The sequence below is a fragment of the Onychostruthus taczanowskii genome, unplaced genomic scaffold (assembly GCF_017590055.1).
Source record: "Onychostruthus taczanowskii isolate IOZ18803 unplaced genomic scaffold, ASM1759005v1 scaffold34, whole genome shotgun sequence".
Taxonomy (NCBI): domain Eukaryota; kingdom Metazoa; phylum Chordata; class Aves; order Passeriformes; family Passeridae; genus Onychostruthus; species Onychostruthus taczanowskii.
In genome coordinates, this window is record NW_024500794.1 from 3,124,524 (window position 1) to 3,150,146 (window position 25,623).

Consider the following 25,623-nt stretch of genomic DNA (forward strand, 5'->3'; position numbering starts at 1 on the left):
CATGCCCAGGAGCAGCTCTGGTTCAAAAGCTGTGGCACCTACTTCAGAGTTGTTTTTTTCCCATTCTTTTCCACAGGCTGGCAACACCAAATTTAATCGAGCCAAACTGCTGAATGTAGGATACCTAGAGGCCCTAAAGGAAGCAAGCTGGGACTGTTTCATTTTCCATGATGTGGATCTGGTGCCAGAAAATGACTTTAACATTTACATGTGTGACACACAGCCAAAGCACCTTGTAGTTGGCAGGAACAATACTGGATACAGGTAAGAAACCAGGAATATGGAAAGAATACCAAGAGGGAAATGCCGTGTTACTGATAATGTTCCTCTTCCGATGGAGCTGTGTGCTGGTATCTACCCTTCCTCATGACACAAGGTTTCTGGTGGTAACACTTCACCTCTCTGGAGCACAGAACTGGACAGGCACCTCTGCAGTCAGCCCTGTGGTCACCTGCCCAAATGATCATTGTCATTGTTCTGGTTTCTGGAGTTGAATTAAAGGGCGTTTTGAGAGGAAAGCAATGTGCCAGAGGTTGTGCAGAGACCTTCTGGCACAGCTGGTTACACATTTGCAAGTTTCCTGATCCTGTGATTTGTGGGAGTGATCTTACTGTAACAGAACTTGCCACTTCTGCTGTTGAAGAGGTAATGTCGGATACTGAGAGCTCAAGTGTGGGAATTTGCCAAGGCATAGGGCTGTCCTTTAATTATTTGACTGAACAGTGTATAACACAGGATCACTGTGATTTTTAAATGAGTTCCCTAAGTGCTCATGTGATATAAATAATTGAAAGTGAAAAGTCAAGGTCAGTACACCTCGGAGAGAAAAGGCTCCTGGGCTTGGTGAATTCAATGACTAAAAGTGTCTTCATTGAACTTGTTTCTTTCAAGATTCAGTTCATGTCACGTCACTCTAAATATTGATTAAAAATGGGCTTTTCAAAAGCTGATCTCAAAGTACTTTGAAGTAAAGCTCTGCTTTGCTTCTGTATTTCCTTTGTTAAATATATGAGGAAGAGGTGGGATGTGTCAATACTGACACAGAATAATATTCCTGTTCCAGTCATTTAGTGAAAACTGGAACGAGTACATACGTACTAGGCTTGTGACAGGCATTTGGAACACTTGCAGAGCCTTACAGAATATTCCACTGGAATGGTGGTGGCTTGAATGTGATCATTCAACTTGAGTTGATAAATAATACTTTTTCTGTGTCACTGCCTGTGTTTATGCATCCATGAAGTGGGGTTAATAATGCTCGGCTTCCAAGGCATGTCTGAAGGAATTCAGATTCTGAGCTCAAGAGTGATACTTGGAACTGAGCTGATACCACAGATTGATACCAATCATAGTTGGGTGACCTCAGTGTTTTGCTGCAGCTGAGGTGAGCATACTGAGACATATTGCCTAGCTAAGGTAGAGAAAACTGAACCCATCTGTGTTCTGTATTAACACAAAATGTCCTGGGCAGAAATGTGGGTTGGTTTATGTTTTGTGGGATTTTTTAATGTTGGTTTTGGGGTGTTTTTTAGGGGAGATGGTGTTTTGTTGTTGTTTTGTTTTGTTTGTTTGTTTGTTTTTTGATTTTGGGGTTTCTGGAGTTTCCTGGTGTGGGGTGGGGGGAATTATTTTTCTTCCAGGGAGCTATATTCTGTTGTAATGCAGTGTGCAGTAATCTCAGCAGCCATGTGCCTTTGGAGATCCAGTGTCTTATCTTTAGCTACATAAACTACAGCTCAGTTTTGGATTCTTTTAGACAGAAGACTTATATATTAAAGTTTTGAAGATAAGATTGGGAAAACTCTTTTATTTTAATTAAGGTTTTTCCTTGAGACTAGCTCAACATCTTTTCCTCCTGACCATTCCTATTGTATGTATTCTTCAGTCCAATTTTAAGAATGCCAAAGGAGCTAATGTTCTCTTGTCCTCAGGGGAGGGGTGGTTGCAGGGGTTGCTACAGAGATGTATTTTTGCAGGTGATGTCAGCTGGGAGCAAGTTATGCCTGGGCCCTGCCAGTTCTGTCCTGCCTGAGGAAGGTTGAATGGGCAGCACTGTCCTGGTTACAGGATCACAGAATGGATGGGGTTGGAAGGGACCTCTGGGAATCATCCAGTCCAACCCCTCTGCCAAGGCAGGGTCAGCTAGAGCAGGTGACACAAGAACTCATCCAGGTAGGTTTGGAATGTCTCCAGAGAAGGAGAGTCCACAACCTCCCTAAGCAGCCTGTTCTAGTGCTCTGCCACCCTCCATGGAAAGATGTTCTTCCTCATGTTGAGGTGGAACTTTCTGTGTTTTAATTTATGGCCTTGCTTTTCATCCTGTCAGTGGAAACCATTCAAGGGTCTGGCACTGTCCCCTTGGCACCCACTTTGTATTGATGAAATCCCCTCTCAGTCTTCTCTCCAGATTAAACAGGCCCAGCTCCTGCAGCCTCTTCCCAAGCACCCACTTTGCAGATATGTACTTGTATTGATGAAATCCCCTCTCAGTTTTCTCTCCAGATTAAACAGGCCCAGCTCCTGCAGCCTCTTCCCATAAGAGAGATGCTCCCGACCCCTCATCAGCCTTGTGGTCTCTGCTGGACCCTCTCCAGCAGTTCCTTGTGTTTCTTGAACTGTGGAGACCAGAACTGAACACAGCACTCCAGATGTGGCCCCTCTGGGGCTGAGTGGGGGAGGAGAATCCTCCCCTCGTCCTGCTGGCCCCACTTCTCCCCGTGCACCCCAGCTCTGGCTCCTTTGGTGTCTGCCTCTGCAGTGGTGTAGGGGAATCACAGGGTGGATAGGCAAGCATGGGGTGTGTACATAGGTGTGTGCCTGGGAAGTCAGTTCCCAAATGGTCAGACTGCTGGAACGGGATGTGGTCTTGTTGGTGACTGTCCTGAAAGCAGGCTGGGGAGGGCTTCTGCCTGCTGTTCCTGTTTATGGGACCTCCTTGCTGTCCATTCCATTTGTTTGCTGCGTTCCTCTGGAGTATCCATAGCGTAAGTCTCAAGGTAGTAATGTGTAATTAAAACTTGATGGAACTTCCTCTACCCTGTGGCTTGTCTCCTCTGCAGTGGGGTGACAAAGGAGAGAGTACAAATCTGTTCACAAGTCAGGCCTGACCAACCTGAGAGCCTTCTCTGATTTGACTAGCTTGGATGAGGGTGTAGTAGTGGATAATGTTTATCTTAGGAAGGCTTTCAGCACTGTCTCCCATAATGGCCCCACTGACAAAGTGATGAAGTACAGACTGGTAAGTGGACAGTGAGATGGGCTAAAACTGCCAGCACTGCTGGGCTCAAAGGGCTCTTGTTAGTAGAGCAAAGTCCAGCTGGAGGCCAGTCACTAGTGGTTTACACCAGAGTTTGATACTGGGGCTGGTTCTAGTTAGAGTCTTCATCAGTAACCTGGAAGACACGGCAGACTGCACCCTCAGCAGGTTTTCAGAGGACAGAAATCTCACAGCGTTGGTTTATGTAGCAGGGCCTTTGTCAGGCTGGAGAATGTGGCCAGGAGGAGTCTGAACAGAGAAGTTCAACAAAGGGAAATGCAGTGTCCTGCACCTGGAGAGAAGTCACTCTGTGCACCAGCAGCTGCTGGAGGCCAGCTGTCTGGGAAGCAGCTTTACCAGAAAGGACCTTGGGCCAGCAGTGTGCCCTTGTGACAAAGGCCAGTGGCATCTTGGGGGGGAGTTATCAGCAGGTTTTGGGGAGGTGCTTGTTCCCTGCTACTCAGCGCCATGGAAGTGATACCTGGAGTACTGTGCCCAGTTCTGGGACACACTGGAGCAAGTCCAGAGGAGAGCCTGAGAACATGATTGAGGGAATGCAGCATCTGACATGTGAGGGAGGCTCAGAGTGCTGGGGCTGTTTAGCAGAGAGAAGTCAGAGGGGGATCTTGGAAATGTGTATAGATACCTGATGGAAGGGAGTAAAGACTCTGGAGCCAGACCCTTCTCAGTGAAAGGCAAGTGGTAATGGGCACAACTGAAATACAGGAAATTCCACTTAAGCATATGAAAAAGGTTTTTGTTTTTTTTTTTTTACTGTGAGGATTGGCAAATACTGGAACAGGCTTCCCAGACAAATTGAGGAGTCTCCGTCCTTGAAGGTGCTCAGAATCTGACTCAACATGTTCCTCAGCAAGTTGCTCTAGCAGACCCTGCTCTGAGCAGAGGGATTGGATTATGTGATCTCCAGGGGTCCCTTTGACATTCACAATTCCTCTGTGATGCTGTGAGCAAAAATCAGCCCAGAAAAATAGTCTTGAGGGAGGTTGTATTGAGGGTCTTGCGTTGATTTATTTTCTCCTTTGGTGTTTTTTAAATTATATTCATGGTAAGCCAGAAATAATAATAAGCACTGTCTGGCATGTCCAATGCCATAATGTGTGCTTTCTAGCCCTGGCAATTTGTTCGTGTGTTTAGATTCACATACATGTGCAAATGCAATCTGCAGCCATGTGCCCGTCACCTCTGAATGGGCTGGGGCAAGATAATAGAGCCTGTGTCGTACTTTACCTTAAGGGCCAAGACAGAGGGCATCGTAGAAAGCAATTGGCAGAATGGCCTAAGAAGACAAACAAACATGATATGCAAACATCTTTTAAAAGTAGATGCATGTTTCAGGATGAGGAAGGTAAAAGTTAGAAATTAATCTCCTTTAGAGCTGAGCTCCATTGCATTGGGTTACTAAGTAACTTGCACTATACCTTACCTTGGAATTGTTATGGCACAGGAGCTCATGTGCTCTTGCCTGTGAGCTGATTTCTTTCCAAGTTTTTCAGACTCAGCTCTAAGATAATCAGTGGCTCGCTGTTGTTATTGCAGAGCTTCCACTATATTAGTGCATAGCTGTTGCTGTTCTATACCTGAGAGTCCCTGAAATGAAGTACCTGCTTGGCTGGCAGGGGAATTGTGTAAAGAGAGAGAAACTTCTGAATAAGATTCCGTTCTCTCAGTTGGAGAGGTAATTTTTTCTGGCCTAAAGCAAATCACCATCTTTTTGTGAAAAGAGGAGGAGAACAGGACCAGCTTTTAAGGATCTGTGCACCCTTAACTCTGTGAAAGAGAAGTCTAGATCTGGAGTATCAGGGTGACGTTTTCATTATTGATAGAATTTGACTTTTAATTTTTCATTCTCTCTTGTACGTCTAGGTTACGGTACCGGGGATATTTTGGAGGTGTAACTGCTCTTACAAGAGATCAGTTTTCCAAAGTAAATGGATTCTCTAACAACTACTGGGGTTGGGGTGGAGAAGATGACGACCTTCGAATCAGGTAAGCAATGAGGAACTAGTTTTAAGAAATTTTAAAAATTGGCCCAACTTTGCACTAAGCCTCCAAGAGCAAAACACCCCAGGGGCGTTCATTCAGGACAGCACTGAACAGTAGTGCAGTGGAGATGTGAAGTCCAAGATGGAGTTCTGTGAGCAGTTTCCTCTTTGCAAGGGTTAGGTATGTCCGATGCCTAATCCTCTTCCTCACAGCACTTTTGGCTGGGCGTGGGTTAAGTTATTTGGTTGGTCTGGCGTGGTTTTGTCTCAGACACACATTGTATTCTTGCTTGGAAATTGGTTATAACTGAAGTCTGGAGTGTGGTTTGCCAGACATACAAATGTATGGAGTTCCAGTGCTTTGCTAGAATGTGGGAGTGTTTTGGTGGCACTGGGTGTTTTGCATTCATTGACTACTGGATTTACTCCAAGTAGGTCTTAGTTTGTATTTGTGTAGTGTTGATTATAGTGTGAAGATAGCAAGTAACTAGGATTTTAGAAAGTCTACATATACGTGCATGTGCCCTTTGCTCTTGTGAAAACTCATTTTGCAGATGGGCCTGTCAAAGTAGGAGAAACCTGCTGGCTGGAGAGGTTTAGTGGGACAAAGAAGTCAACCAAACTTTTATGTTGATCTTTTGCCCTTTGCCTAGGAATAAACCTCTAATCCTGCATTGCTATTAGTAAATGGAGAAAAAACCACAAGCAAACAGCAGATAGGAACCCACACTCCACAAGCTCTGCTGGCAGAGCCTATCAGTTTGTAACTCGGTTTATACTCCATCATTTTTAAGTTGTTATCCTTTTCAGTTGCTTAAATATGCAAACAAACATTTTGGTGACATTAAATTTATATCCCTGCTGATGTTATGTAAATATAGAGAGGATTAAGTGTGTTAGAAGTTAGGAATTGCAAATGAAAAGTGTTTGTCAGTGTCAGTTCAGCAGATTGGTCAGCTCTGTCTGAAGAAACTGGAAAGGTCTGCTGCAGGTACAGATTTCTATCCCTTAATGACAGCTATTTTTTCCTTCTTACTCCTGCCTATATGCGCCAACTTCTCTGTGACCTCCTGGGAGCTGACTTTTATAGTTTAGGGGGTGGCTTGGTGCTATTTGATTTCCTGGCTTCCCATTGGTATAGTTCTTTCAGATACTCCCTTGGGCAGCAGAGAAGCAGCAGGACAGTAGGTTTACTGAGGGTCTCTATGATGTTTGCAAGGGGTTGGAAACCAGTGATGTTTTTGTGTGGCTTTGCAGCTCTTGAGGTCTTGATTGGGAAGTCCTGACCCAGTGTGTGCTCTGCAGCTGGACTTTGCTTGTGCCTTGGGCTGGCCTGGTGACTGAGTTTGCAGGGGGGGCAATGGCAAGCTTGCTGTCGGGTGGGTAGTTGTGCACAGATCCTTGGAGCTTTCCCGAGGGAAGTCAGCAGATGGCAGCATCCCTTCGGTGCTCTCAGAATTCAGGGCCGGGGACACACATTCTGCGGATCTGCCTCTGGAACAAAGGTGATGTGGTCTCGTTTGGGCCCCCTCCTAAGGCGTGTAACACAGAGAGATTCTTCAGATCATTTGTCATAGTTGTTTGATAATTTACTGCTACAGAGTCATGGAAATCTGTAAGGGGCTCAGTTTTTTCAAGTCTTGGTTTCCTATTTTTCTTTCAGCTGATGAGTGACTAGCATAGACATGGACTACTTGTTAATTCCCTTGTCATAAAGTTTCTTTCTTTCTGCTGTCAGGGCAAAGCTGTGCTCCACAGATGTGTAAGGTCAGAAACTCCAACTAAGCACCTGATGTCAGACATTTAAATCCATGCTCAGTGCTTCTGGCATTGTTCTCAGAGAAATTTTCTTCATGTGAACAAATAAAAGTTTTGCAGCTGTCTGCCAGCTACTAAAAAACACAACAAGCTTTTAATTTATTTTTGGAGAACTATCAGGTATAGGGGTTTTATTGCAGGGGTTGAGATGAACTTTTTGCAGAACATGTGGAAACTTGCTACAGGGCAGTACAGAGCAGTCCATGTTGATATAAGGGCAGTCAATACTGATATAAATGTACTGTTGTATAATGTGTGCTTCAAAAACTCTACATCTCTACTGTAAGTAGTTACCTGCTTCTGTTCAAAAGACAGGTGTATCTGTCACCCCCCCAGACCTGTTCTCCAGGAATGCAACTCTGAGCCTCATTTCTCTGGCAAAATGGGTTGTGGAAGAGATGCACATTAGCTCTTACAACTCTTTGTGTTTACTTCCACAGCACCTACAAGAGATGAAGTCTCCAGCTGTTGGGTTTTTTTCATTAACAGCTGGTTTATAGGTGTTGCCTTCCTCACAACACTTCTTATTGCTTCTTGCAGGGTTGAGATGCAGAAGATGAAAGTGGTGAGGCCGCCTGCTGATGTGGCCAGGTACACGATGATCTTCCACAAGCGTGACCACGGCAACGAGGAGAATCGAGAGAGGTGGGTCCAGAACCGGTTTCTGCCTCGCATTGTCATGGTCTGTGGCTGAGCCAGGCACCTGGGGACGAGTTCTTTGCTCCAGGCCAAACAGGCTTCTTGTGGTATCCAGAGGCTCTGGGGGACACCCCTGTGACACCACTGTTCACAGCTGGCAGCTGTTTTCTCTACATGAGATCTGCATAGAACTTGACTGGGTGTTCCCTAGAAACTTCCAAAATTACACTTACATAGGTATGATTAAAGCACAATTTCAGAGATTGACCTATAAGGATTTTTCTCTTCATATGTGATTGTGCTGAAAACAGGAACAACTTTGTATTTCCAGTAGATAAAAAATAGCAGTAGCTTTGCTTCCAAACTTAGTACCGTGGGGAAAGAGCTCAAAACTCCTGTGCATGTCAGTGAAGGTTTTTGTCCTCTTTGTCCTCAGGATGAAGCTTCTCCGTCAGGTCTCTAGAACATGGAAGACAGACGGCCTGAATTCCTGTTCCTATAAACTGCTCTCTGTGGAACACAACCCACTGTACATCAACATCACAGTGGACTTCAGTGTGCAGCCCAAGGTCTCATAGGAGCCAGCACCTTCCAAGTTAAAGGAAATGGCAACAGATCTCCTTTGTGGCTGCTGTTAGAGCAGATGACTTCCAGCACCTGCTGGAAGAGTCCTTCAGTAGCACAGGAGCAAGTAAAGTGCTCCTTCACAGCATCTCATTGAGTGGTTGAGAGTTTCCTTTTGTGAGGACTGGAGTTACAGGCTGACCCAAGGGACAGGTCCTCGTGTTCTTCTATGCACTTTTTTCTGGGAAAAAAGAAAATGTGTCCTTGTTTGGGCTGGTCCAAGGACTTGAGCAAACTCCCTGAAAAAATATTTGGTTTTGCAACTCTTTCTAAAGTTATTTGTGGTCTCATTAAAAGCACAAAAACTCCTCAAGAACGACAAACATGATAAGAAAAGTTAATTTTTTCCGGCCTAAGGAAAAACTGCTTATGTGTGAGGGAAGGGCAGTAATGGTAACGGGTAAGGAGATGTTACAAATTTCTCAATAAATGCAGTCTGCTGAACTCCAGAGTGTCTCATCCTTCACACCACAGTGTCCCCTGCTGAGGGACTGCTGACACGTCCCGTGGCAGTGAGCAGTCTCATTCTGCAGCAGGATGCCTCCTGCTCTCCAGGGATCAGGAAGGAAAGGCAGTGGCCAGCTGTGTTGGAGGGGGAGGCATTCTGCTCCACATATTCTAATGCTTTGGGCCGCACTGTTAGCAGAGTGTGTATTTGTATACATACCCAGACCATCATCTTCTCTGAGTCTTGCTTAAGAAACAGGTGAAAGGCTGTGGATAACCTTCTGTTCCACTGTGCTGCTGGATTTGGGCAGAAGTCTTGATTAGAGCACTGGACTTACTGCATTGTATTTAACTGTCTTTACTGTTGATGTGAAGCCAGCCTTGCGAGAGTTTCTTTTAGGATATTATTCCAATTGTGGAGAAGACTGAAACGAAATGTTTTTAAGTATAGTGGCATGGATGCAGCTTTTCAGTGGTGAAGGAGCTTTTGTATCTTCAAGTAACAAGCCAAAATACCCCGTGTCACACTCTCAAAATAACTGGACCTGACAGGCAGTGCTACAGACTGAGTGGCAGAGAAAGCAGGTTTACAGCAAGGGCAAGGGTTTGGGCTGACTGTGTCAGTCTCACAGTCAGGTAATTACAAACACATTCCTGCCAGGGTCACAGCTCCACTGTTGACATGTTTGACCTTGAGGAAAAACTAGTATTTAATTTCTCACAAGTATTTTATATTGAAGACAGCTCAGCCTTGAGTGATACTTAATGTCTGAGCAACAGCTGTAGTAGTAGATTAATTTCCCTGCTCTGAGCAGGAGGTTAGACTAGGTGACAGCCTCAGGTCCCACTCAGTCTGCATTACTTGCAGCTACAATAAAACAATTTCAACAGTGGTGTTTTGGGTCAGAAAAAAAAATCGGGGATTTAAACTGGTTTGTCTGGTTTCAGGGCAACTTTCTCTTTTATTACACTCTTATTCAGCATTCTGAAAAACTCTTAAGCCAAACACACAACGCCATTTATTTTACTCAAATTCACAAAAGATATTTATAGAACTGTAAATGGCTTCAACACCTTCTCAAAATACAACACGTCAAGGCCAATCTGACAGAATGGCTTGCATCCCAATTAACACTTAAGTACAAGGCAGGACAGAGCTATCCAGCTACTGAACAAAGGCTCCAGAAAGCTTGGATTGGCTTGCTGCTGTAGACATGGCTCAGGAGTCAGATTTACAGTGACTTGGACAATTTTTACAGTAAGCCACAGACTGTTTAGTAGCTGTCATACCCTGTTCCTGGAGCCTCTTCTAAACCTGAAACATTGAAGAAAAGTGAAAGGCAAAAGGGTTAATCTCAGGTGGGACAGATGCCACAGGAAAATGGGAGGGCTTGGCTGAATGCCCATGTGGCACCCAACCTCTGCTTTTGTCTTCAGTCTCTTAAGAAAATGGGGGAACATATCCAATGTCCACAGTGATCTTGGTATAAAGAGGATGCTTAGTCCTGGAAAGGAGCCTGAACTGTAATGTATTCATTCCGTCAGCTTTCCATGTTTTTCTGGTGTTGTGTTGGGAAGGAGGCCTGAGGGAGGAAGAATACCTGCAGTTAGAAGAAAGAAGGTAACATTTGCAGCTGAAGCTGCAGAAGAAAGAGTCTTCCAGAGGGAAGAAAAGCCCTGAGACAATTCTTCCCACGATACAGACTGAACAGATTAGAGTGAGTTGACACTGAGTATTCCAAACAAGGAGGACAATTTGGACTGGACCAAGATCAGAGAGGGAGCCCAGCGAGGTGGCAGCTAGAGTCTCCAAAAACCAAGAAGCTGTCAGCAGCTTACAGAGAGCTGGGAGTGCAACGCAGAAGTTTGCAGCCACGGTGTACACAGGCTGCTGTAGGTAGGTTTTTGACAGGGTTGTTATGGAAACCTGAGTTTTGAGATGATAAAGAGAAATCTGCACTGCTGGTATGAGAAGCCTCCACCACACTTGACCCAACACCCTCCTCCAGCTCTTCTATATAAAACAGTCTTTGATCAAGTCTCTCATAGCACCTTTCTCATGTCTTCAAACTAGAATATTGCTTTTCACTATTTTAATGGTATGTTGTAATTCCACACAGACTGAACAGCCAGCTTTTAATATTGGGGACTTGTAACACAGTGCCTCTTCAAACTGAAATCTCCCTATTTATAAGACAGACAGTATTTTTTTTCTTTAAGCTTTACTCCCTGTATAATTTCATGTTTAAATCTGTGTGTTACCTTCCTAGCTGGCATGTGTCCTTCACAATAGGAAGAAAAGGCAGGCAGGAAACTAGGAGAAACCCTTCAAATGTGAAGACAGGAGCCAAATGATTCAGTTGAAACTGACTGGGGGCTGCTTTTAAATAGCCTCCCTAAAGCAGAAAAAGCAGCAGTGACATGAGGCACACGTAGCCTGTGCTGGGGGAGATGACAGCAACAGCCAACCTGCCCCCAGCCCCAGCAGGTACCTCCTCCAAGGCTCTTGGGTCTCTGTCTCTTCATTGTAGTCCATCACTCGGTAGCGGCCAAGGTGAGGTGATGTCCGCACTATTTTCATTCCTGCCAAGTGGATCCTTTAAAACAACACACAAAAGCGTTTGCTTAGGCACAGAGATGCCACTTCCAGGCTTATGGTCACAGATGATTTTCAGTGCTAATGCAATAAAAACAAAGTGCAGAAGCAGCACAGGGCCACATGACCTTCTCTAGCGGGCTCTAGGCCAGGCTTGGTCTAGAAAGCTCCCAGCTGCAGTGCACAGGGGATTAGAGCAAGCAGGGAATGAACTACAACATACACAGCATTCAAGAGCAGTTCCCCTGAATCTGAGCATTATTCCACTTCCTCCTAAGAGCAGAGATTTGCTGCCTAGAGGTCCATCACCTAAACTTTAAGGAGAAAAAAAAAAAGACCTCAAACTTGCAGTTTCTGAAAGGAAGCCAGTCCTGAGTTTCAAAACCAGATTAAGCCTCTGTGTTCTCTGAGAAGTGCCATTCATTCAGATGGCCTGATTAGACTGGTTCATAAAAGATTAGGGGTAAATACAGGCACCAGACAAACACATGTAAACTCAGCTGCAGTACAGTTAGATAAGAGAAGAGGGACTGAAGGCTCAGAATTCAAGAACAGAGCTTCTAAGCCCAGCATTTTGGGTGACTTTCAAGCAACTCACAGCCCACTGCTGATAGCAGCTACGTTACTTTGCCAATAAAAAGTGCCTTCAATAGTGCTAGGGCTACCAAATCTCTGTTATCACAGGACAGCCCTTAGGCAGAGAAAATTCCTGTCAATGTAAGAACGAATGTTTGCTCCATTGAGGTTATCTAACTGGCATGTGTGCAGCCTTTGACTGCATTCCATCAGGATCTGATACTGCAGGAATGTTATAAAGCTGAAAGGCTACAGAATTGAAAATATTTGTTAGGCTAGAGCCATCAGATGATTATAACACTTCACTGACAGTGCTGTAGTTCCATTATTTCACATGGAGTTTTAGACAAGTTTCTTGTTTTCTGAACATAAGCTTATGGCACATTCAATCATAATGAGACAAAAAAGCAAGAGCACTAAACTAGCTTTGCTGTTACAGTTTTTTGCATTGCAAATGAGACTAAAACTGAATAGTTAATACATTCATTTACTGTTCAGAAGAGTCCAAGAGACTTTCCTGTAGTTGAAAATGTTAACACATGAGTGGCTCCAATTAGAACAGTGTTTACTTCTAATAGAAGGTAGATCCTGGTATTTGCTGCAACTTGTATCACAGAGTACTGCAGTCTGGTGACTATAAGTAGCAGCTGGCAGTTTTTTTCACTAACTCTGGTTTTAATAAGCAGTATCCCAGAAAAAAAAATCATCTTTGCACAGAATTTTTTAAAACTGGACATTAAAATGTCAAAATATTATTCATTATTTTTTTTGCTACATGGCAAGAAGTGCTTGAGCACCTCCTAAAATCCAGATCCCAGCTGGTCATTGAAGAACAGCCAGTTCATTCCGAACTTCTGCAGGCTGAGACTTCAGAATGTGAATAAATCATTAACAGGCATTGTCCACAGCCTCCATGTATCTCTGGGCCAAAACATTGCTAATCATTAGTGGAAGTCTTCTCTGAAAACATAGGCTCTAATTTCCTTCTAGAAAGGACTATTCTGGGAGCTATAGAATTCACTTGCCTTCCAGGATTCTTTTCAAAGAAGTGCACTCCTATGCATAACTGGCATGACTCTACCCTGGGTACCAAAAACCAAATTAGATGCCTAAGCTATACTAAGAACAGCTGAATAGACCCAGCATTGTAGTACTTGATGTAAAGATCTATTTTCCTGGCATTCTATTCCTTTCATAAATGCTGACTCTCTAAACAACCATACAACCTTTTAGTTGGCTTTCTCTGAAAGGCAAAGGAGGAATTCTATATTAAAAAATCCGGCTTTCAATTCCCAGATGAACGCTGCTTTGAAAAAACCCTGTAACTTGTCACATTATGCAAGACAAAAATAACAAAGGCTTCCATGGTCAGTTTAGTTTTATAAACTCCCTGTGAGCCTGCCTCAGTGCAGGATCATAAAGGTGCACAGTGCAATTCCAAAGCTGAATACAGAAGCTGCAGCCATGATTCTGTACTTGAAGAATTCACATTAGGCAGAGCACCTGGAACTAAACTCATCTATAGAATGCTGCTGCCATGGCAACCAAAGTACAAGAAAAACCATCAACTCTTGCTGTCACTGACTCACGCTGGTACACAGGCTCCTCCATCACCCAGCACTGCAGACAAAAGGTAGAATTCCTCTTGCTCCTTAATCCCAAGTATCAGTGATTAGGTAACACTTGCAGCAGCCTAAATGCACTTAACTTAAAACTGCCAACTGTCTGAGAATTAGTTAAGTACCTTCTTATTCGTCAAGCTTGCAGATTCCTTCCCTCCCTTGGGGCTGTCAGCATCAGTGGAGGCACTTGTCAACTACAAGCAGTTACAACCCCTTGCACTGAAGGCACAAGGATGTGAAATAACATTCTGCTCCCCAGAAATGAGAAAGCTTCCTTTTCCCAGAACACAGTGATTGGATTCATAGGTTCTGAGCACCTTCTGACATTAAGCATTCCCAATACCAACAGCATTTGGGATTACAATGGCACTGCAAGCACATTAAGGAACAATGTTGTTGCTTCCTTTCCTAGGGTGCTGCTATGCTTCACTTGCCACCTTAGATCCATTCCAAGCCTGTCCTGTGCATTGGTACCTTGTAGCAATGTCATCATTTTCACCACCATCGCCCCAGTATGTGTTGGGAAACCCATTCATCTTCATGTAATGTTCTGGAGTCAGAGCAGACACGCCCCCAAAAAAGGACTTGTATGGCAGACTAAAAGAGAAAACAAACAGGCAAACAAACACCACCCTCCAAAAAAACCCAACCACCAAAAACCAGAGCTCACTATTGAAGGCTAATGCCTCCAAAAAAACCCAACCACCTAAAACTAGAGCTCACTAGCAGCGTGATCCAAGTCACACATACATTAATTGCATACTTGCAGTCACTGTCTTGACAATGCCAAACCCCAAAACAGTAAACCCAGTGTAATTCCCATCATGTTCCATTCCCCTCATTGTTTCCCAACTCCTTCCCCCAAAACTGACCAAAGTAAAGCTGGTTTCAAAATTCGTATCTCAGATCAGTTTAAAGTACCTGTAACCTACCACATCATGTTCCACATGATCCAATATTCCCACCTTATACTTTTTTTTTCTTGAAGGAAAGTCAAACAGAAACCTGCCAGTCATTTGGCAAGCTGAGCTAACTGCGGAACAGGGAACTACAGGAAAGGAAACATTCACGATTGCGTGCCTGGGTCAAAAATATCCTTTTCTAGGAAGTAACTACTCCAAAACTAACACACAGAAAATCTCATAAAGGTTGTGTCTTTCACTGTTCCCACCCATACTTTCTAACAGGAAGTGAACCAAGTGGAATATATCCACAGAAAGCAAATGGAGGCACTTACGTGTACTGAAACTTATCCATGGCACTGGCCATGTGCTTGGGATAATATTCATCACAAATGTACAGGTTATAATCATTCTCAGGCACCAGGTCAACATCATGCAGGACAAGGCAGTCCCACTCTTCATCCTTCATGGCTTCCCGGACACCGACATTAAGCAGCTTTGCTCGGTTAAATGAACCAGTCCCCACCTGGAAAAGAAAAACTACCTTTCTTCACCAAAACAACAAAGATGTTGTTAGATAACTCAGCTGAAATTTGTTTTAGTCCAAAAGCCTTATTCAAATGAATGAATCAATGCTGGCTGCAAATTCCACGCTTCCAGCTTTGAAAATGTCCCCCATCCTCTTCACAACGTTCTCAACAATTGTCAGCTTTGCTACGCACTGTTGCAACAGGGGCTATGCACTGTTGGCAGCTTTCAAGAGACCCACAAGCCAATCCTCAGGTGCACACATCTGCACAGCAACACTTTTGCCCTGACCATGGTTTACTAAAACTTACAAATGAGAAAAAGATCTTGGTAAAACAAAAAAAAGCTTCTTTGCTCTCCCAATACTGGTTTTAATTAATGGATCCGAAACTTGCTCCCTTGCCACTGATCTTTTGCAACACTAGTCCATGTCAGGTACAAAGGGTTATTTGACCTGCACAGGCTGCCCCACAGCAGGGCCATGCCACATGTTTATATCTGACACAGACTGAAAATATCCAGCTTCACTTCAGCATTTAGTCTCCAGGTTTTCCTCAGTAGTCACACTGACAAACCACATGCAAATCTCAAAAAGAGGAAAACAAAAGTTACCACTGTCCTGGGTTACAAAAGGAAACTGCTACTGTGGGGTGTAACCAAACTCTGCATTCTACTTTCCTCTGCACCATTTTCAGACAAACTCTTAAAGAAGGGTCATTTGCAGCAGCTGCCCAGTGCACAGCCACCCCTCAGGCTACAGCTGGGTGTTACATAAGAAAAAAAGAGGCAGCCCTGCAAGGCAGGAGAGTGTTTCTTTCTCTTCACACCAGTGACTCAGCTGTGGTACCTCTCTCCGGTGAAGCAGCAGTCCCACCCATCCTCAAGGGTCTCAGCTAAGGGACCATCATGAACTCAATGGCACCAGCAGAACACCTGGCAACAACAACCACCACCAAGGACTCCAAAAATATTCTGTCCCTCACAGGACTACGTCACTCCATTGTGAAACTCCCTGTCCTGGGGGAGGTACCACCTGAACCTGACCACATATAATCTCGATTTGGGGATTTGGGACACCATCACTGCTCGAGGAACCCAGAGGAGGACCAGACCTTCTGCAGGACCACCTTTTTCAACACTGCAGCCACCACTTAATCAGACTGTGACCACCATCCTGACCAACAGGGGGACAGGTTCTACTCTGACTTTGTCACTTTAAGCCAGTGTTTCTGTATGAATGCATTTATTGTAATCTTTCTGTTAAGTTGTAATTCCGATCTGAAATCTTTCTCAAGGTGATTTTGTGGGGGTTCATTTCTCCCGCTGGTTTACTTTCAAACACAACCACTTAGTGACAAATTTATACCTCCAGGGGAAAAAAAACCAAACAAACCACAACAGAACCAATTAATAGCAGAATGATGATCTTGACAAGTGGTATGGTATTTCAATCATTAGCAGTCATGGAGGCGGGACAGCCATCTGACCTCCTCTCAGCCCATGCATAAAACAGTATTTCCACATCAGAAGAGTCACATTTCTTCTTCAGAACCCAACCCTTAAGTGGTGTAGGTGAGCTTCCCAGCAAGCACATTTGACTTGGATTTACCTGCTGAATCAGGTAGATAGTGTAACTGAGCTGCTGGCGCTGCAGGAAGGGATGGATGTAGTAGAGAAGATGGCGAAGGTACTTCTCCTGGTTCCTGTAGGCCACAAGGATGGCGGATTTGTAGCGGGGAAAGCAGTGAGGGGGCTTGTAGTGGCCACCAGACTGGACAAAAGGATTTCTTTTCATGATCATCCTTTCACTAGGGAGCACCCTGAAGGTGATGGTTAATGGACCAACTGTAAGGAGAGACAGAAAAAAGAAAAGTAAGATGAGTGATGTTTCTCCACCTTTTGTCAGACCTACGAGATCAGCTACCCATGTTCGCTCCCTCAGACAGCAGCCCCACCACAGAAGAGTTAACAGCACCCATGCAGAAGTGGCTCCATGATAAATGTCACTGCTGCCTGCTGGCCACCTGTCCTTGCTCCACAAGGAGCAAGTGGAGCAGGGAGAGGTGGCCAGCCCAGCACCAGGAAGACACACTACCTGCCAGGCATCCCGAGTCCTGGCACGGCCAGCCAGGGTCACTGGGCTGCAGCACAGCTGCTTCTCCCTGGGACTGCCTGCCTGCTACAGCCTTGTGTGGCTTAGATGAGATCCCTGAATACATGGATTCGCTGAAAGAAACAGCGTTGAAAATTATTCAAGATGAACAGACACATCTGCTTTTGCTACCCATTTGGAAAATTTCTCTAAGCCTCTTTCAGAAGAGATTCAAGGACAAAGATGTGCAAGTGGATGGATATTCAGCAGGTCAGGGGAGAAACAGTTTAAAGCCTGGATGAATAGAAATGCTTTAGAAAATGTCAGCTCTACCTTTAAGAGCACTTCAAGTCCAATTTGATGTTATAATCACATGCCACAATGGCTGAATTTGCTATATTATTTCCTTTTATACGCAGTGATAAGCAGGCAGCACTTCAAAACGTTGAGAGAAGCAGATGACAGAAAGATAAAGAAGAAAGATGTTATATTGTCAGAACAGGCACAGGACAGCAAAAGAAACTATATATGATCGTTGTTCTACTCAGCAATTTGTTTTTAATAGAAATATATAAAATAATAATACAAATATAAAAAATAATATTAATATAAAATATACTGGATATCTTGAAGAATTTTTGCCTAATTAAAAAAAAGATCTGCATTTTTACATGAATCCTTCCATTCTTCAGATGGAAAAATACTGACAAGTCGTAGTGAAAAAGAATCCATATAAAGTGTCAATACCCATTTTAACACAAACCTCATTGTTACAATATAAATAAATTCTAAATTATCTAAATGCCTGTCTTCCTGAGTAGTGAGAAAAGCTTTCAGAAGTAGCAGAATACTTATATTTATACACAAACCAGTGTGTCTCAATGTTTTTCTACAACTGTGAACTTTTAAGAAAATAAAACACAGATGCAGAACAAGATTAACATCCAATGCTTAAATGAACTAGGAAAAAAACTTTCACCCAAATCATAATTAGAAGCTGGCAATTTCAAACGACAGGTCTATTCAAAAATTCTTTGCAGGCCATTCTACCAAAGGCAAAATGTTTTTTTGCACCAGAAGTCTGCAAGGCAAGTTTGTAGTTGGTGGTGTGTTGTTGTTTTTTGTTTTTTTTAATATCTATAAACAAGATTTTCTTTTCTTTCCAAGCTGATAATTAACATCATGGCTGTCCTAAATCAGGTTTTCAGTATCTTGTAAGTGAGACTCTCTCTTAAACCACCGAAATAAATTCCAGGATTTTCTTTTCTTTCCAAGCTGATAGTTAACATTATGGCTGTGCTAAATCAGGTTTTCAGTATCTTGTAAGTGAGATTCTCTCTTAAACCACTGAAATAAATTCTGATAATGAAGCATGAGAGAGCAAATATTTAGGCCTGGTGTTCAGGAGCTTTCATTTGAGCAGAAGAAGGTACAGGTGTGTTTTAATGACCAAGTGAGTCCAGAATATGCTTCTTCCAGTCCATCTTATATTCACTGGTTTTGGAGGTTTGGGTTTTTTGGGGGTTGGTTGGTTTTAGGTTTTTTAGAGCAGTAACAAGGCTTAAGGACTAAATTTGCCATCAAATTCAAAGTGTCCATTCTGAACCAGGGAGCATTTTGCTACTATGAGGAAGCTGCCACACCTCACCTTTCTGATGAGCAAACCTGTATTTGATAAGTGTCTCCTTTCCTTCCTCAAGGAACACACAAATTTCCTGAAGGTCAGTCTGAAGAGTCACTGATCCCATTTCTCATGCTGTCAAAAACATCTGGTCTGAATTCCACTGCATGGGTTTTGTTCATTGGTTTCTGTTTGTTGGTTTGTTTTTAAAAACAAAGCCTGACTTTTGCTTGTCAGCAAGATTTCGCAATAGCTGACTCTTAACCATCACTTTTCAGTCCTTCCAACTATTTAAAACACAGGAGAATTTGATTTTCACTGCGTTACCCGCAGCAGGAAAGCAGAGTACACTGCCATATATTTGTACCTGAAACAGAAGAGTGGTTCTTCAGAGAATCATTGTGTGGGCTATGAACCTAGGTCACATCTACAGTGAACATTTCATGACGTTATTTCCTACCTCTGTGCATGCAGTTTCCCTTTCCACCGTTAAGACTCCCACGTTTCAGCCCAACAATGTTATCAACCTGTAGTTTATGTTGCTGTTTAGATTAATGGACTCGCTGATTATCAGATCTTTCAACCTAAAGCACCATTAACCACTGATTTGATGACAACTGGAGCTTGCTAAAGAAGTATTATATTCAAGGATTTAAACTATAGATCACTGCTCTAAGGAAAAAATAAGAAAGGCAATTAATCTCTTTTACTCTCCCACAAAGGCAGGGTTTTATTTTCTAAAAAACAATTGGAACTCTGTATTGCAGAGTAAGATTCTGCAGCAACAAGCTTTAAATTCCAGAAAAAATAAGATCTTAATTTGAACGTAAGAGTATGAGTAAGATAATGTGAATAGCTTCACTCCTGCTCTCTCCTTCCACACCCAAGCGTACCATTCAGGAGGGTAACATTTGCATTTTCCAGGTTTTTTAAGTTATAATGTTCTGCCATGCTGCCTCTCCACACCTCAAACAAATCAGCTCAGAAATTCAATCAGGAATATGCCAAGGGAAGGAAAAAAAATAAAAAAATCAGTGTGACTTACATCCCCAAAACCTCTGGCTGCCCTACACTCCTTGGCTACAAGCTACATTCTGGCTCTCACGTCTCCCTGCCGTCCAACTAACAAAAGGCTAATGCAATCTAATCCAATTAAATCCCAAATGTGAACGGAGCACTTGCAGGCTGGACAAAGGGGGATAAATAAAACTGCCAAAGCACAGCCTTAGGAGAAAAACCCATCTTACACATACTAGGAGGCACAGGATCCCTGTTGAGGCAGGGTACAGAAGGTACACCCTGAAGTGTCCAAGCAATTTTTCCATGGCCTGGTTCCAAAGATGTTTCTGTGCCTGTACCATCACATAGAGGGTGTTTAATGAATACAAAACTTCAGTGTACAGTTAGGTCTCACAACTCCCTGTCTGTGTTAGCTGGTGCCAGTGACAGCACACTCCCTGCTTGCTTCACTCCCCAAGCAATATATTTATCTATCAAGGGATCTTTGACCACATCTATCCCACCTTATGGAAGTAACTCCAGGACTTCTGAACTCATTTAGAGTTTGCAGCTGTAATTGCCAAGCCCAATCAGAATAATCAGAACTTACACAAGATAAACAACAGGAACAATGGCATGGGTGAACGCTGCACTGGATTACTGCAGTGTAACACACTACATTAACAGAGTCATATTTGTGCAATTCTACCAGTGCTTGGGAAAAAAAAATAAAAAATCAGACCAACAGCTTTCATTTAAGCATCAGCTTCTAATGATAAGACTACAAGGCTGCCTCAATGACACCTGAAAATAAATCTCAGCATTCAGCACTGCCACCTTTTTATTTCTCTTTCAATCCAAGAGAAGAAACTCTGGCAGCATTAGAAAATATAGCAGGAGCTACTTAATACAACAGATGGTCCTGCTCATGAAAAGGTTATGACAGATGGGAGTGAAAGGCAGTAACTGCTATAAGAAGGGCTTGGAAAAAATCCTTCCATAGCATGAGCAAATTATAAACAGCAGAGCTGCAGACAGAACTTTCAGCTATTAAAGTCCTCGAGGGCCAAACCAACTTGTTTAGCACATACCATGCATGAAGGGAGGTACCCCTTTAAACCAAACCAGAAATAACACAATAAAGCCAAATCTTCTAGCACCAAACTTCTTCCTCATGAGAGGAAAAGATAAACTGAAGCAAGACATCTTGCATGCAACGTGAGAAAGTCAGATTTTGAATTTAAAAGCTGCTTAGTTATGTTTAATGAAGTATAACCCTGGCATATAAGCATGTCACTTTTTCTAAAAACAGAGGAGGAAGAAACAGGCAATGGGTTACTTGTGTAGAAACTTCAACCTTTCAGGGAACTCGAGTAATTTATTCACAATATTAGTGAATACCTGCAATGCTTTTCAAGTTGTTGGTCACAAAATGTTCAGTGGACAACACTAGGTGTTTAAAAGCACCACTAGTCAGCAGAAGTCTAATTCCTCTAAGGCAGAGATGATTAGCAATTATACTGTAATTCTTGGAAGTCCTGGAAGCACCAAGTTGCTACAGATTCAGGAGACAGGAAATAAGACAGAAGAGCTGCAAGCTGATTAACATTCAAACAGTTATCAAAATGATCTACTGTATATATAAATGGAAAAAGTGCTGCACTTCATAAAAGCCCTGATGCAGAAACCATTTAAGCCATTTGGCATCCTTCCAGGTACTTTAACACACTTTAGAGTGGGCACAGCGACTTATTACCAGCTCTGAACAGGAGGCTGAGTCCTCAAGAATTGATTTGAAATCTCATTTAATAGAGTTGATGAAATTAATATTAAAAGGCATTGCTCTCTGCAATATAATGCTTCCAAGAATCATCAGTATCATGAGAGATGATGGCAACAACTATTCAAGACATTTATAAAGTATTTATAGCTCAATTCATACGTGCCCATCACGTACAAAACAAGGGACAACTCCCTCACAAACCAGCATGCTTCTCAGCTAAGAAAAGAGCCAAACGCCCAGAAGAGGCTGCGTGCTGTGATAGAAGTAATAATTTACAGCCTATATTTACAGGGAAACACCACTGAGTAAAAGTTAAGCAGTAGCAGAGACCTCGTATTTCTTAAGCTGAATTTGTATCAGTGCTCCAAATTACTTGTGTTTCACTTCAACAATGGCTCATGTGCTCAACTCAGTATTTTCATACAGCAAAGCTCACACAGTTACTTTGCCTCGTGGTTGCCTTTTTTCTCTCCCAGCCAGCTTACTGTTTGTTTCTGTCTGTGACTAACATCATGTTTCCATTTTAGCTCTGAAGTACCACCTGCAGGACGATCCCCTGTTCTTAGCACTCAGTGATGGGCAGAAGAAGATTGCTTAAAAAGATTTCCCAGCTCTAAGAGCACAAATTAATGTAATTTTACTCTGCATCTGCCTCCCCCATATACGTCACTACTTATCTGATGGTTTGCAGGCAAGCTGCAGAATTGTTTGGTTCTTTCTTTTTGACACTAAAGTTGTCTTATCTGACTCTTTAGGAGAGGGGATTTTCATCAGTAGTGGAGACAAATTAGGTGCAGTCACATTTCTGCTGTGCTTTTTCAAATAAAACAATTCAGCCTGGAACAAGGAATTGGAGCATCCCAGAACTGAATGGGCTGCAGTGCACTGAGGCCATTTCACCTGCGTGAAAAGGCTCTGTGCTATCAGGATTTCAGGATTTAGTAGAGCCATTTCTGAGGGAAATGCTGAAACACACACCCAAGGCTATCTTACAATTTCATCACACATACTGTGTGTATTTAATTTAATTGCAAGCAACAGGGGAAGGAAGAAAACATCTCAAAAGAATAAGCATCATTACAAAGATTGCAGTCTGAGCAGGCTCATCCAAAGGGTCCCAGCAGAGTTCTCCAACCCAAGTAATCAACTTGACACAAGAGCACTGGCTTCCCACAGAACTTCCACGTGAACCAAGGTCAACCATTTGTTCCTATGGGTTCCATGTGCAGTGACCAGCTCTCCTAGAACAGCAGTCCAAGGCTAGCTGTATTCAACATTTACTCATGCAGAAACCTTTGCAGAATGGAAAAAGTGACAAAAGTAACTTACTACACAGTACCCTAAGAAGGTGATGGCCCCAAACCAGCTGTAAGTGCATGCTGATGGAACTTAATCCATTCATGGCTGGCAGAGTCAAAGGGAGTCACTACTGCCTGAGCAGCACCATGACTTTACTGGCAACACACCTGCTTTATAGGTTTGGCTTTGTACTGACTTAAAATTTCTCAACTGTTTTAGAGCTGCCACAGCTGGATGAATGCTGCTTCTAAGATCAGCTCTGGTTTGGTCCTACTGTCAATACAAATTAACCTGTGACCAGACTTTTAGTCTAACAGAGAAGTTTCTAAGCCTAAAGGATGTGTAACAATCATAGACTAGAAGATCACCACGAAGAGCAAGGTGCCATCCTCATACATCCTCCTTAAGCTGATTTCAAGTCAACTTAATAAATTTATATTGAACTACAGGCTTGATATAAGGCTAAGACAAACAATCCAGGAGTTAAAGTCAGAGGTCAATATTATGCATTTTCTGAATCGTTGGGTCATTTTACACAGGACTGCCAAGAAAAAAAAAAAAAAAAAAAAAAAAAGAAAGTCTGTCTGACTTGATATTATCACCATGCACTGTTTTCACTCTTGATCTACAATGCTGACATCTATGTAACCAAACTCTCAGTACTGGAAATTTGTAGGCCAGTAAAACACTTACCCTCACACAAGCAATAAAACCAACACGAGTTGCCAACACATTGTTAAATTTTGTCAGCCTAAGTACATCAGCACACCTGTTCCAAAGTTTGCAGAAGACACAGCTTCCATTTCCGACCCGTTCAGGGCCATGAGAGGGGCTCTGTCACGCAGCTTGCCGTGGTTTCTGGAGGCTCATACCTACCCAGCACTGGGGACCGCGCTGAGCAGTAGGGCATCGCGTCCTCACGGGGGGCCCGGGTGAACAGGCTCAGGTTTGTGTACACATCGTGGCGCTTCGAGTAATCCACCACCTGAGGCGACTCGAAAAACCCGCGGAACGCACGCGAAGGTCCGCCTCGGTACAGGATCAGGATAAATACTGCTTGGAAGACAAACACAAACAGCAGGAAACAATGGTTTTCCATACGGGAGAGGAACATAGTTTTTAGCCCATGCTCCAGGATCAGGGCGGTGAGGAGCCGAACTGCCTTCCGCGGGCTGCCGTTCCACGCTCTGGGCTACATCGCGGTGCAGACCTTCTCCTCCTCCTCCCCCTCCTTCTTCTCCTCCAACTTTCTGAGACGGCAGCGTGCTCCCCTAGCTGGGCTTCATCAGGACGCCGAGAGCCAGACCTCCCCTTCCCGGTGCGAGCGGTGCCAGGCGGGCTGGAAGAAGGCAGGAGCTGGCCAAGCCTCGCCGCTCGGAGCCCCGGGGCAGCGGCACGGGCTCGCTGTGGCACAGGCGCAGCACCCGCCCTCCCCCGCCCGCCTTCCGGCCAGACTACAGCTCCCAGAATGCAGGGCGGGCCCCGGCCGGGCGGTGCTACCGCCTGGCATGCTGGGAGATGTAGTCATTCCCCCCCCAGCGGCCGCCGCTGTGTGCGAGGAGGGAGAATGGGGTGGCTGCCGAACTGCACTCTGTGTTGTCTCCTCGATGAACATCCGACTGTCTCCACTTTAAATTGGTTATTAAACTGGTCAGGGAGAGATGAATGGAAATTTAGACATTGCAATGGACTGCGCAGGGAGGTGGTGGAGTCTCTGTCCCTGGAAGGACCGGGCGTGGCACTCGGTGCCGTGGGCTAGTTGCCGTGGTGGTGGTCGGCCATAGGTTGGACTCGATGATTTCAGAGGTCTTTTCCGAAGTGATTTATTAGGCGATGCTGTGGAACGGATACACCTCAGCCAGTGCCTAAAAGGGACCACAGCAGCCTGGCCACTGTGAGAGGCCTGCCACGGCCATGCTGCCCTGAAAAATTTCAGCTTTTATGCCCCTCTCCTCCGGCTGATTTTGTAAAGAGATGGGGTTAGATTGTGCTGTCAGTCATTTGTCTGCTCTCATGTGCCTGCTTTTGCTTCAATGCAGGAGAGGAAAAGACATTTTACAGATTAAATTCCTACACGGCTACAAAGAAGACTTGGCATTGCACTGGGGAGAGGGTTAAAAGGAAATCTGTGAGGGGGAGCAGGCTCCCTGAGCCCAGCATCCCGCTCCAAGGCACAGCCACTGGCCTGGCAGCCGGCCCATGAGTGCTGGCCCAGGCCAGGCACAGCACTGGGCGCTGGACAGGCTGCCCAGACAGACTGCCAGTCTCTTTCCCTGGGGAGATTCTAAAGCTGCCTGGACACAGTCCTGAGGAACGTGCTCTAGGGAACCCTGCTTGAGTGGGAGGGGTGGACATGATGGTCGCCAGTGGTCCCTTGTTCTGTGGTTCGTGGCTGCTGTTTGCCTTCCAAATGGGATGGCATGGAAAGAGATGGGGGGAGAGAGTGATACCACTTTTATGAGGAGTTGGGAGTACTCTTGCTTCAGAGTTGGACTGAGATGTATGAGACACATGTATGGGAAACTTGATCTCAGTCATTCTCCTGTGCAGAACAACCCATTATTCAATTAAAGTGGATTGCTTAAGGCCTGGATACAAATTGTCATCATTTCACATTTAATTTTAACTTAATTGGGTTTTTAAATAAAAAATGTTGAGAACTTTTCTTTTCCCTGGGCAAAGTCTTGCTTTACTGAAGTCCGCACAATACTGCTGCCACAAAGGTGGCTTTTTTTTTGTACACCACAATGAGCCTCTACTGTTTACATTCTCCTTGTGCCATTCCCTCTACAATCACAGCAAACCCACCCTGCTTGCC

General features: G+C 44.0%; 2 protein-coding genes across 5 annotated transcripts in view; one reads left to right on the forward strand and one right to left on the reverse strand.

The window, feature by feature from the left end:
• The window catches only part of B4GALT4 (beta-1,4-galactosyltransferase 4), a 28,337-nt gene extending 19,560 nt beyond the window's left edge, over positions 1 to 8,777 (forward strand). For both annotated transcript variants that reach the window (XM_041411092.1, XM_041411093.1), the window contains exons 4-7: positions 77 to 264; positions 5,141 to 5,263; positions 7,618 to 7,722; positions 8,153 to 8,777. In XM_041411092.1, coding sequence (XP_041267026.1) covers positions 77 to 264; positions 5,141 to 5,263; positions 7,618 to 7,722; positions 8,153 to 8,294 — 558 coding nt within the window. In that variant the 3' untranslated portion in view covers positions 8,295 to 8,777. The remainder of the gene's footprint in view (positions 1 to 76; positions 265 to 5,140; positions 5,264 to 7,617; positions 7,723 to 8,152) is intronic.
• Positions 8,778 to 9,734: 957 nt separating this feature from the next.
• Positions 9,735 to 24,263, reverse strand: LOC121339349 (beta-1,4-galactosyltransferase 3-like). Of its 3 annotated transcripts, XM_041411097.1 has the most exons (7): positions 24,016 to 24,231; positions 23,682 to 23,858; positions 16,621 to 16,856; positions 14,819 to 15,009; positions 14,056 to 14,178; positions 11,280 to 11,384; positions 9,735 to 10,370 (listed from the first exon to the last, which is right to left on the reverse strand). In XM_041411097.1, exons 2-7 carry the CDS (start codon positions 23,713 to 23,715, stop codon positions 10,229 to 10,231), a joined length of 831 nt encoding a protein of 276 aa, XP_041267031.1. In that variant the 5' UTR covers positions 23,716 to 23,858; positions 24,016 to 24,231; the 3' UTR covers positions 9,735 to 10,228. The 3 variants fall into 3 exon arrangements, with proteins under 3 accessions (XP_041267031.1, XP_041267029.1, XP_041267030.1); XM_041411095.1 differs by having other exon boundaries at positions 23,682 to 24,263; XM_041411096.1 differs by lacking the exon at positions 24,016 to 24,231 and having other exon boundaries at positions 23,575 to 23,704.
• Positions 24,264 to 25,623: the final 1,360 nt, after the last annotated feature.

Bases quoted from the DNA above. Each gene is read 5' to 3' on its own strand.
- LOC121339349 (XM_041411095.1), bottom strand. From the start codon at position 23,919: ATGTTCCTCTCCCGTATGGAAAACCATTGTTTCCTGCTGTTTGTGTTT. The intron at 15,010-16,620 runs GTAAATCCAAGT...TTTCTTTTCCAG, and splicing joins CTATCTACCTGATTCAGCAG to GTGGGGACTGGTTCATTTAA. The intron at 14,179-14,818 runs GTAAGTGCCTCC...TTTCTCTTTTAG, and splicing joins ATGGATAAGTTTCAGTACAC to TCTGCCATACAAGTCCTTTT.